Here is a 16,722-nt window from a genome sequence, read left to right as displayed (position 1 = left end):
CGGGGCCGGGCGGCCCAGGGCGAGAGGACACGGGCAAGATGGCGGCGGCTGCGGCGGCCCTGCGGCACCTGGCGCTGGGCGCCCGCCTCGCCCCGCACGGCAGCGGCGCCCGGGCCCCGCTCCAGCGGCTCCAGCAGCGCAGGGGCCTCCGCCTGTCCGCGCCCGCCGCCATACAGGTAGCGGGGAGGGCTGCCCCCTCAGGGAAGGGTCCGGCCCCGGGCGGGCGGGCGTTGAGGTGACTGCGCCGCCGGGCTGAGGTGACTGAGGAGCCGGTCCCCGCTCAGCTCGCCCGCCGCTGTCTCGCAGGTGACGGTGCGGGACGCGCTGAACCAGGCGCTGGATGAGGAGCTGGAGCGGGACGAGCGCGTCTTCCTGCTGGGCGAGGAGGTGGCACAGTACGATGGCGCCTACAAGGTATGCGGGAGACGCTGGCGGCCCGGGAAGGGGCTTCAGGCGGGCCCTGACTCCTTGCTTCTACCCTGCAGATCTCCAGGGGTCTCTGGAAGAAGTACGGGGACAAAAGGGTGATCGACACCCCGATATCTGAGGTGAGGCTGCTTTCTCTCCTACCCTGGTGATCCCTCCATCAGCTGCTCCCTGGTCCTTATCCCTTCGTTTCCTTCTCTTTCAGATGGGCTTCGCAGGAATCGCTGTCGGTGCTGCTATGGTTTGTACATTTGCATCCCTCTACTTCTGGTTTTAAAAATTGAACCGTTTTTATGTCAAAACCCATATTTCAATACACTTAATAGGCAGGGTTGAGACCGGTGTGCGAATTCATGACGTTCAACTTCTCGATGCAAGCGATCGATCAGGTGATCAACTCTGCTGCCAAGACCTGTTACATGTCTGCCGGCTCCATCGCCGTGCCCGTCGTGTTCCGCGGCCCCAACGGCGCCTCGGCGGGCGTGGCCGCGCAGCACTCGCAGTGCTTCGCCGCCTGGTACGGCCACTGCCCCGGCCTCAAAGTCGTCAGCCCCTGGAGCTCCGAGGATGCCAAAGGGCTGCTGAAAGCGTCCATCCGGGATGACAATCCAGGTGGGCACGAGCAGCTCGTAGCAGTACCTCCCACTGGAGGAATGGCTGGTTTTACCCACAAAACAAAGATTGGTTAAACCCTGGAGCACTCAAGGTTGGCTTACTGCAGTTTTAGGGTATATAAAAAGACACAGAGGGATTTGTGCTTTTATCTTTTGCTCTGAGGAGAGGCTGGCACAGCCCAGGGCTGGGTGAAGGGATGTTGGCTGTGTCTGGTTTGGAGAGCACTCTGAGCATGCAGAAAGGCTTCTGTAAAAGAGCTGAAATAATCCTGAACCTTTTCACTATGTGATGGGAAATAATACCTGATTTTTCCTTACTAGCTGCCACATAACAGTCCCTGCCATGCTAACAGCAGACTGATTTTGTGCTGATGCCAGGTGCACAGTTTTAGTGCTAGCTTGGTATCAGCCAAGAAACCTGAGAGTATTTACAAATCTGTCATAAAGGGGTTAAAAAGGGTGAAGATGAGTTAGGAGAATCATTATATTACGTTACATTCCTGCATTTATAGTGCCTATGTAACTCAATTTTACAGATCATGAAATTCAAATTATAAATTCAGAATGTCCTTATTCAAGAGCAGGGCAACCTTTGACTTTATTTTTTCACAAACAGTAATTAAAAATATGAGACCTTTCTAAAACTAGTGATTGTACAGTCATGTACCAAAAGTAAAATGGCTCACCTCATTGCTGAGTAGTTGTAGAAGTTTTTTAAATAATTCATCATTGAAGTAAAAACTTAGATTTACTTTTTTTTTTTAATTCCTTCTGCAAACAGTCCTCGCTCCCTTGTTGCCTGGGTGGGTTTGCTGTCTTGAGCTGCAGGACTGTTAATGGTCAGTGCAGGCCTGTGCCTGCAGCTGTGCACACTAACCCAAGTATGTTTCCTTCTAGTTGTGGTGCTGGAAAATGAATTACTCTATGGTGTTCCCTTTGAAATGTCTGAACAGGCACAGTCAAAGGAGTTTGTTGTTCCCATTGGGAAAGCTAAAATAGAAAAGCAAGGTAAGCTGAGAATGCATTTGTTTCCTTATTAATTGACATCTTTTGAGACTTTTCTTAACCACTCATCTATTCAGGGTACAGAGAAGTATTTCAAATGTTAAGTATTCAAATGTTCTTTTATCCACTGTTGTGGTTTCATATTCTGTTGCCCTTACAAGGAAATATTACCTGATTGTCCATATCTCAGCTTAAACCATACCCTTCTAAAGGATTCCATAAAGGATTTGTTGTGTAGTACAGATTGGGTAGGTGATGGCTGAAACAGCTTTTTCCTCACCTAAGTATGTGATTTTGGTCAAAAAAGCAAAAAGAGATCACTGTAGTGTTTCTGCCCACTTTTTCATAATTTACCTCTGAATTATATGAATATTTGAATAGGATAATCTGAAAACTCTATTAAATACTTCTTCAGTTCCCTGGATTCAAGGGCAAAATTTGTGTCTTAACATGGTCCTTCCTCTCTTGATACTATGTCTGGGCTCAGTATTTCAAATAAATCTAAGAACCTAAAATTTACAAGTGAATCCTAATGCTACCTTGCAAGGAGCCTGAAGTCTGGAAAAAAGCTTTAAATCTCAAGAGGTTTTTTCTTACTCTTGTTTTTGTTCTAGGAACTCATGTTACATTAGTGGCACACTCAAGACCTGTTGGCCATTGTTTGGAAGCAGCTGCTGTACTTTCTAAAGAAGGTGTAGAGTGTGAGGTGAGTGAGGTTTGGGTTACTTTTCTCTTTCTCTAAAGTAGGGGGAAAAGTAGCATCTACTTGTTCAAGTTCTGCAAAACTTCACTGTATTACCTACAACAGTCTTAATACTTGCAAGTGCCCTAACAGCATGTGCTGTTCATGTTTCTGAGTCAGAAATTAATTATTAAGTCTTGTCTTTGGAGTCAGAACAGCTGGAAGTGCTGAGGGGCCCTGTACCTGTACCCGAGCAGTGGTGGGTGACAGGCTCAGGGCACAGCTCACAGGGCACAGCTCACAGGGCACAGCTCTCAGGCTCAGGGCACAGCTCCCAGGCACAGCTCACAGCTCACAGGCTCAGGGCACAGGCTCAGGGCACAGCTCTCAGGGCACACATTCAGGGCACAGCTCCCAGGCTCAGGGCACAGCTCTCAGGCTCAGGGCACACACTCAGGGCACAGTTCTTAGGCTCAGGGCACAGCTCCCAGGATCAGGGCACACACTCAGGGCACAGCTCTCAGGCTCAGGGCACACACTCAGGGCACAGGCTCAGGGCACACACTTAGGGCACAGTTCTCAGGCTCAGGGCACACACTCAGGGCACAGCTCCCAGGATCAGGGCACACACTCAGGGCACAGGCTCAGGGCACACAGGGCACACACTTAGGGCACAGTTCTCAGGCTCAGGGCACACACTCAGGGCACAGCTCCCAGGATCAGGGCACACACTCAGGGCACAGCTCTCAGGCTCAGGGCACACACTCAGGGCACAGCTCTCAGGGCACAGCTCTCAGGCTCAGGGCACTGCCAGGCTCACCCTCTCCCTTTCCCCAGGTGATAAACCTGCGAACCATTCGGCCGCTGGACATAGAGACGGTGGAAGCCAGCGTGGTCAAGACAAACCATCTGGTCACTGTAGAAGGAGGTTGGCCCCAGTTTGGAGTTGGAGCTGAAATCTGTGCCAGGATCATGGAAGGTACTGAGTTTCACAGCACACTGATCTCATTCCCTACTCTAAATCCTGATTGTTCTTGATGAAGCCAGGCAAAAGCAGAGTTAGAGTTACATCAGAGGAGTGGAGCTGTCGTACTCTGGAGATTTTCACAGGGTGGGTGACCAAACCCCAGAGTGCATGAACACAAACCAGCCAGAACACTGCTTTCTGGAATATTAGAGCTACAGGAATTGTTTATAAATAGAGTAAGATTCAGAAATTGAATCAAGCTAAAAGCATAGTACTTGGCAACCTGACACTGTCTTCTGTTTCAGGGCCTGCCTTTAACTACCTGGATGCTCCAGCTGTGCGTGTCACCGGTGCTGATGTCCCCATGCCTTATGCAAAAATCTTAGAGGATAACAGCATGCCTCAAGTGAAGGATATAGTATTTGCAGTGAAAAAAACTTTGAATATATAAGTTGTAAATAGATGTTTTAAAATCCTGCTCTACAAGGCATTCTTGGTGTTGGGCATGTTGTATGCATAATTTCTGTTGTATAAGCCCCATGATCTTTTGTACAGTGGGGAAAGTATAGTGACCTCCCAAAATATTTATATGGGGTTACCCCCCCCAAGCCACACTTTCTGTCTGCAACCATGTGGTAATGCTTCTTTGTTCAACAGTACAGCTGGGTCAGTGCTGCTGTTTGTGGAGAAACCCGGTTGTAAACTCAGCATGAGGGGAAATCCTCAGCTTTTGCTTGGCTTGTAAGTGCCAGAGGAGCTGTGTTGAAGCTGCTGCAGCAGTGAGTGAGGGCAGAGGGCAGGAGCAGGCCTTGAATGCTGCACAGCTGCAGGAGCCTGTGGTTGCAGGGCTCATTGGAGAGCAATGATCAGGCTGATCACTGGAGCCCAGCCCTCAGTGCAGCAGAGGCTGTGGCAGCCCAGGGCTGGGTTAGGAGATGCTGGCTGTGTCTGCTTTGAAGAGCACTCTGCACTTGCAGAAAGGCTTCTGTACAAGAGCTCAAATAAAGATCCTGAACCTTTCCACGATGTGATGGGAAACAATACCTGATTTTTCTTTACTACCTGCCACATAACAGTGATTAAAAAAAAATGCCCAGATGCTTTGCTTTTACTATTCAAGTTTTTTGTGGTTTCTTTTTTTTTTTAAACTCCTCACCTGGGCTGACAGCAGCACACTCTTCCTGTAGCTCTTGCAATGCAAAATGAGTTTATTCAGCTGCACTGAGCCCAAGCAGCAGGTCTGTGGAGTGTGTATGAAGAGCTGGGACACATTCAGAGCAGCCTTTGGAGATCCCAGGGAGCTCTGCCAGGCCTCCCTCAGCAGCTCCTGGTACAGAGGGAAAGCTGCCTGGAGGGGCCTGTGCAGTAGGGGCTGCTCTGCCCCTCGGGTAAATGGGGGCAGAGGATCTTCTGTAAGGCAGAAGAGTTGGGTCCTGTTTCTGCAGAGCCAGGAACACTCCCCAGGATATTTCCTTTAGCAGGATGCTGCTCAGTTCTTGGGAGGTCTGGCTTGGAGGTTGAATCCCACTGGAACATACCCACCACATGCTGCTGAAGGAATTCCATTAACATTTTAATAAAAATGAATATCACAGGTTACATGAAACTTTGTACAGACATTCTCTGCATAGTAACAAACACTGATGTACTTGAATTTTAAAAAATGGATTATCTATAATCCTTTAAAGTGCAATTTGTTTAAGGTTTTAAATCAAAAAGGATCTTGCAATAAAGTTTAAATGATAGAATTAACTTGAAGTAACTTTTCATTTAATTAAATCAGCATTAACATCCCAGTGCCCTATAACCTCACACTTCAACTGCTTCCTCATTTAAAAACACTTTCTCCTAGAGTTGCAGGTAGGATGTCCATTTAAACAAGCTTCATGAGACAGCATTTTAACTCCACCAGCAAAACATGGTGGGAATAAGATTTAATTCTCCAGTTCCCTCACCTGTGCAGTATGTTTCAAGGGTTGGATTATGTAAAACAAATTGTTGACTCCATGCAGCAAGAATTAAGATGAGTTACAAGTGCGTGAAAAGAGTTGAAAAACTGAGCAGACTAAAACTACATTCCTGTAATTTGAAAAATGGGGTGGAATGGAGCTAGGAAAAATGCATTAATTTACCATCATCATGGTCATTCCTATTTCAGATTTTTTGTTCAGCTACAGAGGAGTTGCTGTTCCCCTGAAGCTGTAGCTGGAGAACCCAGTTCCTGCAGCCAAGTAAAGACCGGAGTGCTCATCCCAGCGGGGCACAGCAGCCCGGGCAGGCAGTGCTGGAACCGGGCAGAGGGGAGCTGCAGTGCTGGGTGCTGCTCAGGAGGGGACAGGGAATTGAATCCTGCCGTGACCCGCGGCCTCAGCTGATCCTGGGGGCGCTGTGGTCGCACGTCTGTGTTTTCTTCAGGGTTCCTTTCTGGAAGTTCTGGATGGAGCTGAGCAGGGCTCCTCGGCTGGCGCTGACCTCGGGCCGGGCCGGGGGCGCCTCCGCGCTCCCCTCTGAGCCCGGGGGCGGAGCTGCTGGCGGCGGGGGCGGCGGCGGCGGGGCTGGCGGGATGGACGGTGCTCCTGAGACATTCGGGAGAGAAGGTGGAGTTTGGTTATGCCAGGCAGGTCCTGCCCCAGGGGCTGAGTGGCTGGACTTGCTCAGTCCTGCACTAGTCCCGTCATCCCTCGAATGCCAGTGAGTGTGAAGAACAGAACAGATGGAAAATACCAAAGTGATCCAATCCCTCTATCTGCAGGTGAGATGTCATGGCATCTGAGATACCTCTGAAATGAAGCCTGAAGGGCCTCAGGACTCAGATGCAAAACGTGACTCAGGTGTGATCTTGCACCAAGGAAAACAGGGATCACTGAATGGGACTTCCCAGGTACAGCTTCTCCTGCTTGTCCCTAGTGAAGCTGTTCATGTTCTGTGGGACATGAACAGCAACAAGGACTGGAAGCAAATTTTAATTCCTGTTCTTACTTACATAGCTCACTTTACAATCCTATGAATGAAGAACCACATCCCTGTAGTATCTGTGATGACCATTTCACCTGGCCAGATTATACTTAATTTTTAGAGTACTAACTGCAGATAGAGTTTTCTGGAAGCGTTTTACACTTCCAAAGTTCTGTTTGACTTTCTCCAAATATGTTGTAACACATGGTTGTTTTGACAGACTGAATGAATCACAACACTGTCACACACACCTCCAGCCTGCCTCTCCTGTTCCCACCTTTGTACTCTGTCCCTGCCACATCCACTTTCTGCTTCTCATCCAACCTCAGCCTGCACATTCTGCCTCCCTGGGGAGCCAGAGCCCACAGTGGAACATGCAGCTGCTCCAGCAGTGGGGGCCTGCAGGGAGCTGCTCCTGGCACTTCAGAGCCAGGCAAGTGGATTCCCTCATTCACCCCAGGCATTCTCCCAACACCCTGATCTTGTGCAGCCCTGCTGCTACACCACTGCTACACCAGTCAAATAACAATGGGCCATCCTGTCTCATGTTCTGGAAGGAGTAGGGACATAAAGATTAATATCCTGGTACTGCTCAGCAGCGAATTTGAACTCTAATCTAGATCATGAGTTATGCCATAGGAAGACTGAAGAGACAAATGGCACCTAGTAACACTTGCTTCCAGTAGCTCTGACCTACAAAGAGGAATATACTAGTAAATGGCAAGAGCTGTGATACTGGGCGAGGAAAACAACATGAAGGCAACCAAGAGACTGTTCTTCCTCAAGTGAACTGCTTGGTAGAAGTGAGCAAATATCAAGTAGGTGAGCAAATATCAAGTAATTATGTAACATTATGCCACTCAGACTCAAAAGGAATTTGATGAAGGATAAAGCTCAACTACAGAAAAAAAAGCAGACAAAAGTTCTCTGTGCTCTATTTGTCTGTCAATTCCTCATCAACAATTGTTTTTAGGCTAACAAGTAAAAACAGAACTGCTGTTATTAAAACAAGCAGTTATACTAGATGAAAGACATAATTCAAAACTCCTTCATTTTCTATTGGTACCAGTCTTTGAAGAAAGACTTTTCCCATATGAGAGCAAGCTCAAAATGCAGAGTATTCACATAAAGCATCCAGTTTTGGCAGTGTACATTAATGTGTGCTGTGACTGTAGCACTTCCAGCTCTGCAGGAGAAATTGTCATTGGCACAAAAGCCTTCTGTAAAAACAAAGCATTGAAGTACACATTGAGCTCATCTTCACTCTCTTCCCTTCCAGAGGAAATACTCAAGTCCTAATAGAAACACCAGAGATCAACTGAAACAATTTAACCTGCCTGTTGTATGTAAATCAACTGCTTTCTGAGGTAACCAAAACTTCACAGGATGACAGCACAAGCTGAAATAAATTACATACTGGGGCCTTCTAACTTATACAAATCTGCTTTTTACACTTGCCAAAGATGTGCATCAATTTACTGTTAGAAATACTGACTAAACATTCCCAGCATTAGAGTCCTGTTTCTCTTGTGGATGGATGCCAGGAAAGAAAAACTTGTCACTTGTCCAAAGGAAGAATAAGACCCAAGAGCAGTTCAAGAACTCATTTAGTGGTTGAAGTGGTCAGAGCAGGACTGGTGCACCAACCTAACTCCAAACAGATCATGCAAACTGCTGTGAAAGCAGCACCAAGAGCAGCTCATCACAAAAGAAATGCATCAAAGAGATGCAAGAACTGCAGAGAACAAAGACAAGATTTTTGTCTGGAATTGCAAGGTGAGGCTGAAAGAGACTATGCAAGGAGTTGTACAAGATGCAATAGGGAATGACCACAAAAGCAGTGGCCAGGGAATACAAATACAGTGGTAATGTGGTGAAAGAAGGCACATGTTCAACACACAGAGGGCAAAAAAGACACAAAATGCTTGGATCACTAAGTATTAGTAGGCCAATATTCCACATGCTATCTTCAAATTTTGGTCTGGTTATTTTACAAGAGTAGAAAAGTCAGGGACGTAGGGGCAGAGATCACGTTTCTTCCTGGAAATCTGTTAAATTCCTCAGGAGTCACTATTATTGAAATTGAGCTGTAGTTGAACTCTTGGGAGACTGCTAACAGAGAATTGCACCTCACACTTGAGCTCTGCTGTGAGACATAAATACACTCAGGGTTCAGAATGACATCTGGCTAGCTATGACCCTTACATATTGAACCTGTTAATTAAGAAATCTTCAAAAATCTTCAAATCCATTCACTTCAGTCAGGTAACCAACACCAAGCTGCCCTTCCCTTCTTGACATGAATGGTGCAAAAGAAATCTGAGTTCATACACATGCATTCATACACATTTACATCTACAGAGGAAATTGTTCTGCCCTACAGTGAAATCTTTTCCTGTATTTACTAGAAAAAACATTTGAAACAAGTGCTTAGCTATCACCAGGCCTTGCCACTACATACATTGAAGGATGTTGCCTGCAAACACACATTTTATTCATTCATGCAGTTGTAAGAATAAAACACTCAAACAAGAACTTACCAAGGGTTTTTACAGGGACATTTTTGTTAAAAGAGTGTGTTAAAAGGAATAGGAAGTAAATCAGATGCTGTAAACTTGATGCCTGAATTGAAACAAAAACTTAATTATGAATTTAAAGTGACAGCAATTGTGAAAACAGCATTAAAAACTTGGCTGAGAATGGGATGTGAACAAAGAAAATAATTTTAGTGATAGTTTTTAAAGATGCTGTATTTCATTAAAATAATCTGTAAGAACGTTCAGATTTTTTTTCTTCTATTCCCTCCCAATACTAAGCAACTTCAAGATTTGCATCCAACTTTCCCATTCAGAAACAGAGCATCTTTAAAGAGATAAATCAGCATTAGCTTACTTTTCCGAAAATTCACGTTCAAAATGATGCATGCTCTATTGAAGACAGCAGAGAAAGAGAGAGGACACAAGTTAATCATCCAGTTCTCATGTCAAAGTAGGAAAAACAGACACTGTTAGCTGAAAAGTTAGTACAGAAGTCAATACATTCTTACTCACTGACAAATATGAGGACAGCAGATTGACTATTTCATATTACATTTACAATACTTCACTCAATTCTGAAAAATGAACAACAATTTTCCATGCTCTAAGCATTATTATACCTGATAACAAATACAACATCCATGCTTTCAATTGCACATGCCATAATTCAAGCTCCACAGGATTAAAGTGCATTTAGAGAGATTTAGAAAGAAATCTGCAGGAAGATTGGCCACAGAAGACGAAATTCATTCAGTTCAAGAAACACTTCCTGCTGTATCAACACCTGTATTCACACTTGTGGTCAGAGACACCCAGGAAAAGCATTTCCTAAAGCATTCCACCTGTTTTACAGGAAGGTGAGGGGCAGGAAAGATGCACCATAAGGGTGCCAATGAAACACACGTCATACTGAAGGATTCAGAACAACTGGCACAGAAAAAGATTGTTAAGTACAATTCTTTCACTATTCCTGCAGGTAAGTCCAGAGAAGCAAAAGTGACACCCTCTAAATTTGTCTCTGTTGAAAGAGATCTTCCTGTATCTTATGGGCTTATTTGATTTAGAAAATATTCAGTGAAATTTTAAATAACCCATACCACACTGTTCTGCAGCCCTTCTGATCCTAGCCACTGCTCACAGCCACAAAGAAAATGAACAGACTTTCACAGCAGGAGCAAAGAATTGGGGGGGGGAAAAAAGAACCATACCAGGAGAATGTCAGAAACACAGGATGTTACATTAGAGTCACTTGCATGATCTAACAATGTATTGCAAATGTTCTTCAGCCAAGAACCTGCAGCACCACCAGCCCAGAACATTCTCACCAGTGAGAACAGCCCATGAGAGCCAACATCTCCAGAGGCACCTTTCCCCTCACGCTCTCAGCCCTGCAGCTGCCATCACACAGCAGAAGCCAAACATGGTTTTATTCCTGGTTTCCATCCACTCTCCCAAGCTCTCTGCTGCAAGCCAAGCCTCTCAATGCCTTTGTGCAGAGACAAAGAACCTCTCAACACATGAGAAACCCCTGCAGGAGGTTCCTTCCCCAGGGTTCCTTCCCCAGGGCAGGCCAGCCTGGAGCCCTTCCCCTTTGGTCAGTGTCTCTCTCTTCACACACCACACTATGCATGAACAGTTACAGGCCAGGATGGGAGCAAAGCTTCTCTTGAGGGCACTTTTCCTCACCAGCCTTAGTTTTGTCATGGTATTGTACAGCAGGATGCTTTGAGAGGCCCCAGTTCCAACACAGCCATTCCAAACCAGACAGACAGACAGACTGAAAGTCTCAATGCCTTTTTGAGAATCATCTCATCACACTGACACCCACAAGCAGTTTTGGTACAGAGGTAAATATCCTTAGTAATACAAGGAAATCAGAAGAGAGAAATGCAAGCTGCAGATGCATCACTTGTCACAAACAAAATCCTACCATGGGACCAGTGTGTCTCTCCTCATGGCAGTAAAAGCAGTCTTGCCTAGAACAGCTAAAACTACAACACTGCTGGTGAAAAAAAAATCTAGTTTTCTCTCAGAATTAATATCTGAAATTTCCATGAATTCTACTCACAAAAGCATTCCTGAAAATGTGACACTTGGCTTTACACCTCATAAACAGCACCCAGCCATCAGCTCACTAAAGCAAGCCCCAGTGTGAGGACAAGCAGGGCCACCAGCACCTTGTCACACAGGGGTGACCCCCACAAGTCACCAGGAGCACACTGGCACAAGATGACCAACAAACACACTGTGACAATATGCTCTGAACTGAGACAAGTTTTGAGCACAAACCTGTGCTATTTTGACCCATATCTGCACATAAACCTGCATCCCATGCTTAAAACTTGAGAAAGCTTTCAACCAAGTTCCAGCAAGTCTGAGTCAGAACATAACTAAACAGTAGTTTTATAGGGGAAAAATGCTTTCTAAACATCTGTCCATTTTGGAGCCACATTTCAGCTACTGCCTTATGGAAGCCCTGGCAGAACTGGCAACAAATTCTCCAGACCACAGTCAGTGCAATAGCAGTGTTACTGTGCAACACAGTAACAGTCATTATCTTGCTTAAGCTAACTGGGAAGTTAGTTCCTACAATACACACTTCCCATGCCCGCAACTTGAAGGAGAAATTACTAATTTGAATTTCAGCATGACTGATTTGAATTACATCACACAGACTGCAGTGTCCTTTGAAAGACTATCCACAGCAAAGACAAATTTGATTGCATTGCTTTGGTTAATGAGTTGTGCTGTGGAGAAAGTTCCTGGGACTAGAAATCCTATGGCAGGAGTCACCATAAAAAATGGTGACTTCCCCTCTGGAAATGCATTCTGTTAACATCTTTTGTGATTAATATTGGCCAGTGCTCCTCTTCCAGTCATTCAGACTGAAGCATATCCACTACTGCTCAATATTCAGATTTGTAATTAAACTTTCAGAGCATTTCTATTGCCCACTCAAGCAGATTCCCACTTCCCACCCCTGTCTTAAACATTAGCAAAACTCTCTGCACAGAAAGTGCAAACTGAAAAACAGAACTGTCCAAAAATAATAAAGATACTATTTTTATCCCAAATCAGTCTTGTTTCTAGATTTGTTTCTACAAACTCTACTGGGTTATCAATGGAGTGTAGCAGAACTGGGGAGATTTATGAAGCTTAAGTCACTGAATTTGTCACACCTAAAATTCCTGAAAATAAATCACAGCAGTACAGGAACAAAAAGAACAAAGAAACATGGGATGAACAAAGCAGTATTTCAGAGTCAGCAGACCATTAACACCAGAACAACTGCATGCTGCACCATGAGGCCCAGAAAATGCCTGGAAATTTGCAATGTGGGTAGGCCTGGAGTAACACAGACTTCAAAGCAAGCAGGTCCACTCTGGGTAAATCATATCATGTGTATCTCAGAAAGGTTATAGTTACAAAAAGGTTCTCTGTGACCCTCAAAAGAGAGCACAAGCCCACACTCAGGCTGCCACAAGGTAACTGACATCTCCGTGTTCCATCCTTGAAAACCATCATCTGATCATCCTTGGGAATAACACCACCACTGAGGGCAGAGGGGAGTAAAAAACAACATAAAAAAGATAAAAACTGTAATGATTGTTGAACATACCTGCTGTGGAGGGCGGAGTGGGGGATGATGGAGATGTTAAAGGAGAACTGGCCCCAGAGCCTGCTGAATAAAACAACAGTCAGGTAACTACAGCTGTGGCATGGCAGCTCAACACAGACAAGGCAGAGTGCTGGGAGCAGGCCAAGTTTATTGACTGAAAATCCAGTCCTGCTTCCACACCTTGGGAAATGCACCCACCCATAGCAACAGTGGCTCTACAGTGCAGAGTATGAGAGAAGCCCCAAAGGCATAGGAAATGCACTCAGCATTTCTCAGTGGGAAACATTTCTGCTGCTTAGGCTGTTGGATACAGCACACAAATTCTGTTCACCTTAAGAGCTGTGCCAATGCATGGGTGGCACCCCATCACCCTAAGAGAGGATTTTCAGTCAGTGCTGTACTCCACAACAAGCTGCTTTTGGACACATTTTAGCCAAGCAAATCAACTCTGGTAATCTGTTTGTTCCATAGTACCAACCACACCTTTTAACTAAATGAAAATTTGTCAAAGGCTCTGCTGTTTTGAAATTTGGCACTGAAGCAGCAATTTAGCACATAATTTTCTCATTCATCTTAACACCTTACTATGTAACACAGATCACCAGAGAGTGTCCCTGAAGACTGCATTATTTGATGGCCCAGGTAATGGATGTTGTTGTTATTCAGCTCAAATATCAAACAGAATGAAGAGACTGATCATTTTTTTGAGGAAGGGGGCACAGAAGAGAGGAGACATTACTTTAAATTTGGCAACTGAAAATATAACATCAACAATATTTTTAAGCCCTCCATTTACTTATTATTAAATACCCAAAACAGTGGTACCAGACTTTGTAAAGTGTTGGTAATCCCAAATCTTTCAGACAGAAGATGACAGGGACAACAGAAAAACTGACACAGCTGTGTAGGAGAAAATTCCCCTCTCTGTAGTTACCTGAGTTATTTGAGTTGCTGTATTTGGCTGAGTGTTCTTCCCCACTTTCATTGGCAGAACGTTTTGACTTCTACAAAAGGGAGCAAAGGAAATGGAAGTTAGGAATGAATAATCACTTTCTATGAAAGGTAAGGACTGAACTGACACACAGATCTGTAACAGCCCCCCACTGTCTCACACAATGCCTTTCAATGCTCAGCATCCCCTCCCCATAGCCAGCACACACTGATGTGGTTACAGGAGCTGCAAGGCTGCTCTGAGCTCAAACATCTCCAGCCAGGCCCAGGGAGCTGCAGTGCCCTCTGACCACAAGGGAAAGGAAGGAAACTGGCACAGACACCCCTCCCAGGAAAGACGAGGAACACAGACAGTGCTGCAGGCTCCAACCCCTCCCCAGGAGTGGGACAGAGCAGAGCAGCTCCTCTGGGTCTGAGCTGCTGACCAGGACTGGTTTGTTCAGCAGCCTCAAACAGGCTGCACCAATAAGCAAGTCCGCTACCACTGTAATTTAAACTTTTTAGTAAATCTATTCCTTAGCTAAAGAAGTGAAAACAACCAGGAAGTAGTGCAGAAAAACACAGGAAGGAGTAGAGTCATGTACATATGGCTAAACCTGTGCATGGTAAACATTACAAAAACAAACACATCTTTTTCTGTGGGAGAAACCTATTTAAAGACTGCTTACTTTTCGTGCCAAGATCTTCCTTTTCTTTTTTTCTTCTTCAGAGCCATGATGAGATTGAGCTCTTGTCAGCCTTCTGTGCTGGTGAATCTGCAAAATTAAAGAAAAAACAGAAAAAGACTACAGTAAGATCTCAAATGTTTGAAAACGATGTTTGAGCTACAAGAAAACACATTGTAGTCACTTTGTATGTTTGGATTCCCTTTTTCATTTCTAGTTTTTCCTTTACTGTTTCTGGTAGAGGATGGAGACTTGTACTGAAGTTAAAATGATCCTGTAACTTGGGAGCCACTACCTGTGAAACTGCAACTCTTAAAACAGTGAAATGCCATACAGTCAACAGCTGTTATACAACTCCTGACATTGCATTTTTGGAAAAGCAAATTTGCCAGTGAAAATCTTTATTATTCAAAATCACTTTTGAGTGAAACTCACTTTCTGCACGTAAAAGTGATAAGGGGAAATTAAATGTCTGTAGGAAATAAAGAAATGTAGACATTACCAATTTCTGTTCCTCTGTTAATCGCTTTTCTATGCATTCCTTGGAGATTTTCAATGCCTCTTTTAGCTTAGTAGGAATCTAGTACAGAATGGGGAACAAAATCATAGCACAAAATGTGATAAAGGAAAGCACAACTTCACTGACCAAAACCCACCATCCATCTGATGACATTTCTCATCTAAAGCCCCAAGATGTGACACTTCTCCTTTAGTGAAGCAGAAAAGAAGACTCTAGATGAATGTTTTTCTACTCCAAATCTACCTACAGATCAGCAGGGACAAAGAAAACACCAAACCCTGGCAGTGATACTCTAAAAGCAAGGACAGATAACTACTTTGAGACTGCAGTCACACCCCCAAAATTCTCTGAGGCTGACAACACAAGACACAGGGCACAAATCCTCCAGGAGAAGCCCCTGGGGCAGCTCCCCAGTGGGACCAGAAGTGGTCCCTGAGTGCTGGAGCTGGCAGCAAGGTGCTGAAGGTCTCAGGCAGCAGAATTAGCTCTCACAGGTGCTGCCCATGGCTGTGGCATCTCCTCTCACTGCAAGGGACCTGCAGGGCCCAGAGCCTCTGCTCAGACAGAGCATCACCATCAGCCCCACAAATGGGCTCCAGCTCAGCAGCTGCCCCTGAACACCCCTGGGTCACATCCAAGGGGTGGCACAACATTCTCAGGGACAGGGTGGCAAAGGAATCCAAACACTGATGGCAGCAGCCACAGAGGCAAATCAAACCAGATCTCCTCAACCCCCTCTGTCAATTAATATGTAGCTGCCCAAATCCTGGCACTTCCACAAACATCAGCAAATCAGTGTTGAACTCTACCTTGAACTGTGGTTTCTCAGAGTTTGTTAGCAGGACATCACTGAACAATCTGTGAGTTGATAAAAAAAATTAAAAAGAGGAATATTATTCCCAAGAGACAGGCAAAGCCAGAACAAGAATTCTATTGGTACTGTTCACTTAAACCCCTCTTTCTCCTTTTGCTTCTCTGTCCTCAACCCTTGGCCACAGATTTCTAGGTACTGCTGCTTATTTTCTAAGCACTGCTGTAAGATTAGCAGCACCCAATCCCCAGAATGTAGCCACTACTTATGGCTAAGAAAACTGGTTTGTGTGAGCTGTTTTGAAAGTGGATAGAACAGGTACAGCTATCAAAGGTAGAGAAAGGTTCTCCCCAAAAGAGAATACCTTTTCCTTAAAAGCATAGGGATCTTTTATTTAAAAAAAAATTCAATGGATTTTATTTTAAATTTCACCAAAATAAAATCATAGTTCTTGTTAAAAAAACTTCTCTTAGCACAACCCTTGCCTTAGAATTAACAAGGACCATGTGAAAGATCAAGTGAATTTAACATTTGAAAATATCTGCATTCTTGCCTGTGCTCTACAAAAGGCAATTAAAGCAAATATTGTGATATTTTTGCTTTCCCTTCTATGGTATCAGCAGAAACACAATAAACGATTAATCCTTTTCCATCCAAAACGAAGACACTAGAGGGCAATGGTAGTCTGCAAATAAACTGGTTAGCCCATTTCAAGATACTCTGTCCTGGAGAACATACTAGAAAACTGTCAGAGAGACACCTCAATCCTGGCTCCAAAATAAATATTTCTGAGTTGCTGTTCACTATGGAAAATTATCACAGGCTTATGGTAGAGAAAATGAATTCACATCTAGAATCAAGTTAATTCAGGAGAATGAACAATTTAGAAATAAAGCAAATTTTAAAATACCTCAAAAGTCCATGAAAGTTCATCCTTGTTTACAGGACTTTCTGACCCTTTTAGATTACA

The 16,722-nt window shown here is 44.7% G+C and overlaps 2 protein-coding genes across 6 annotated transcripts in view; one reads left to right on the top strand and one right to left on the bottom strand.

Moving 5' to 3' along the window:
• The first annotated feature begins 29 nt into the window (after window positions 1–29).
• Window positions 30–4,735, top strand: PDHB (pyruvate dehydrogenase E1 subunit beta). The gene is made up of 9 exons (XM_058812802.1): window positions 30–176; window positions 307–414; window positions 486–548; window positions 632–667; window positions 753–1,038; window positions 1,938–2,048; window positions 2,660–2,751; window positions 3,565–3,706; window positions 4,000–4,735. Exons 1-9 carry the CDS (start codon window positions 39–41, stop codon window positions 4,143–4,145), a joined length of 1,122 nt encoding a protein of 373 aa, XP_058668785.1. The 5' UTR covers window positions 30–38; the 3' UTR covers window positions 4,146–4,735.
• A 519-nt stretch (window positions 4,736–5,254) lies between these two features.
• Window positions 5,255–16,722, bottom strand: part of PXK (PX domain containing serine/threonine kinase like) — a 33,171-nt gene continuing 21,703 nt past the window's right edge. For 3 of the 5 annotated variants that reach the window (XM_058812797.1, XM_058812799.1, XM_058812801.1), the window contains 6 exons: window positions 15,751–15,799; window positions 14,924–15,001; window positions 14,425–14,511; window positions 13,740–13,809; window positions 12,806–12,868; window positions 5,255–6,270 (listed from right to left, as the gene is read on the bottom strand). In XM_058812797.1, coding sequence (XP_058668780.1) covers window positions 6,062–6,270; window positions 12,806–12,868; window positions 13,740–13,809; window positions 14,425–14,511; window positions 14,924–15,001; window positions 15,751–15,799 — 556 coding nt within the window. In that variant the 3' untranslated portion in view covers window positions 5,255–6,061. The remainder of the gene's footprint in view (window positions 6,271–12,805; window positions 12,869–13,739; window positions 13,810–14,424; window positions 14,512–14,923; window positions 15,002–15,750; window positions 15,800–16,722) is intronic. The other 2 variants (XM_058812798.1, XM_058812800.1) reach the window with 1 other exon arrangement.

The sequence above is a fragment of the Ammospiza caudacuta genome, chromosome 12 (assembly GCF_027887145.1).
Source record: "Ammospiza caudacuta isolate bAmmCau1 chromosome 12, bAmmCau1.pri, whole genome shotgun sequence".
NCBI classification, from domain to species: Eukaryota; Metazoa; Chordata; class Aves; order Passeriformes; family Passerellidae; genus Ammospiza; species Ammospiza caudacuta.
The sequence above is the reverse complement of the archived record's forward strand: the minus strand, read 5'-3'. Positions and strand labels throughout refer to the sequence as shown.

Bases quoted from the DNA above. Each gene is read 5' to 3' on its own strand.
- PDHB (XM_058812802.1), top strand. From the start codon at position 39: ATGGCGGCGGCTGCGGCGGCCCTGCGGCACCTGGCGCTGGGCGCCCGC. The intron at 668-752 runs GTTTGTACATTT...TACACTTAATAG, and splicing joins TCGCTGTCGGTGCTGCTATG to GCAGGGTTGAGACCGGTGTG. The intron at 1,039-1,937 runs GTGGGCACGAGC...GTTTCCTTCTAG, and splicing joins CATCCGGGATGACAATCCAG to TTGTGGTGCTGGAAAATGAA.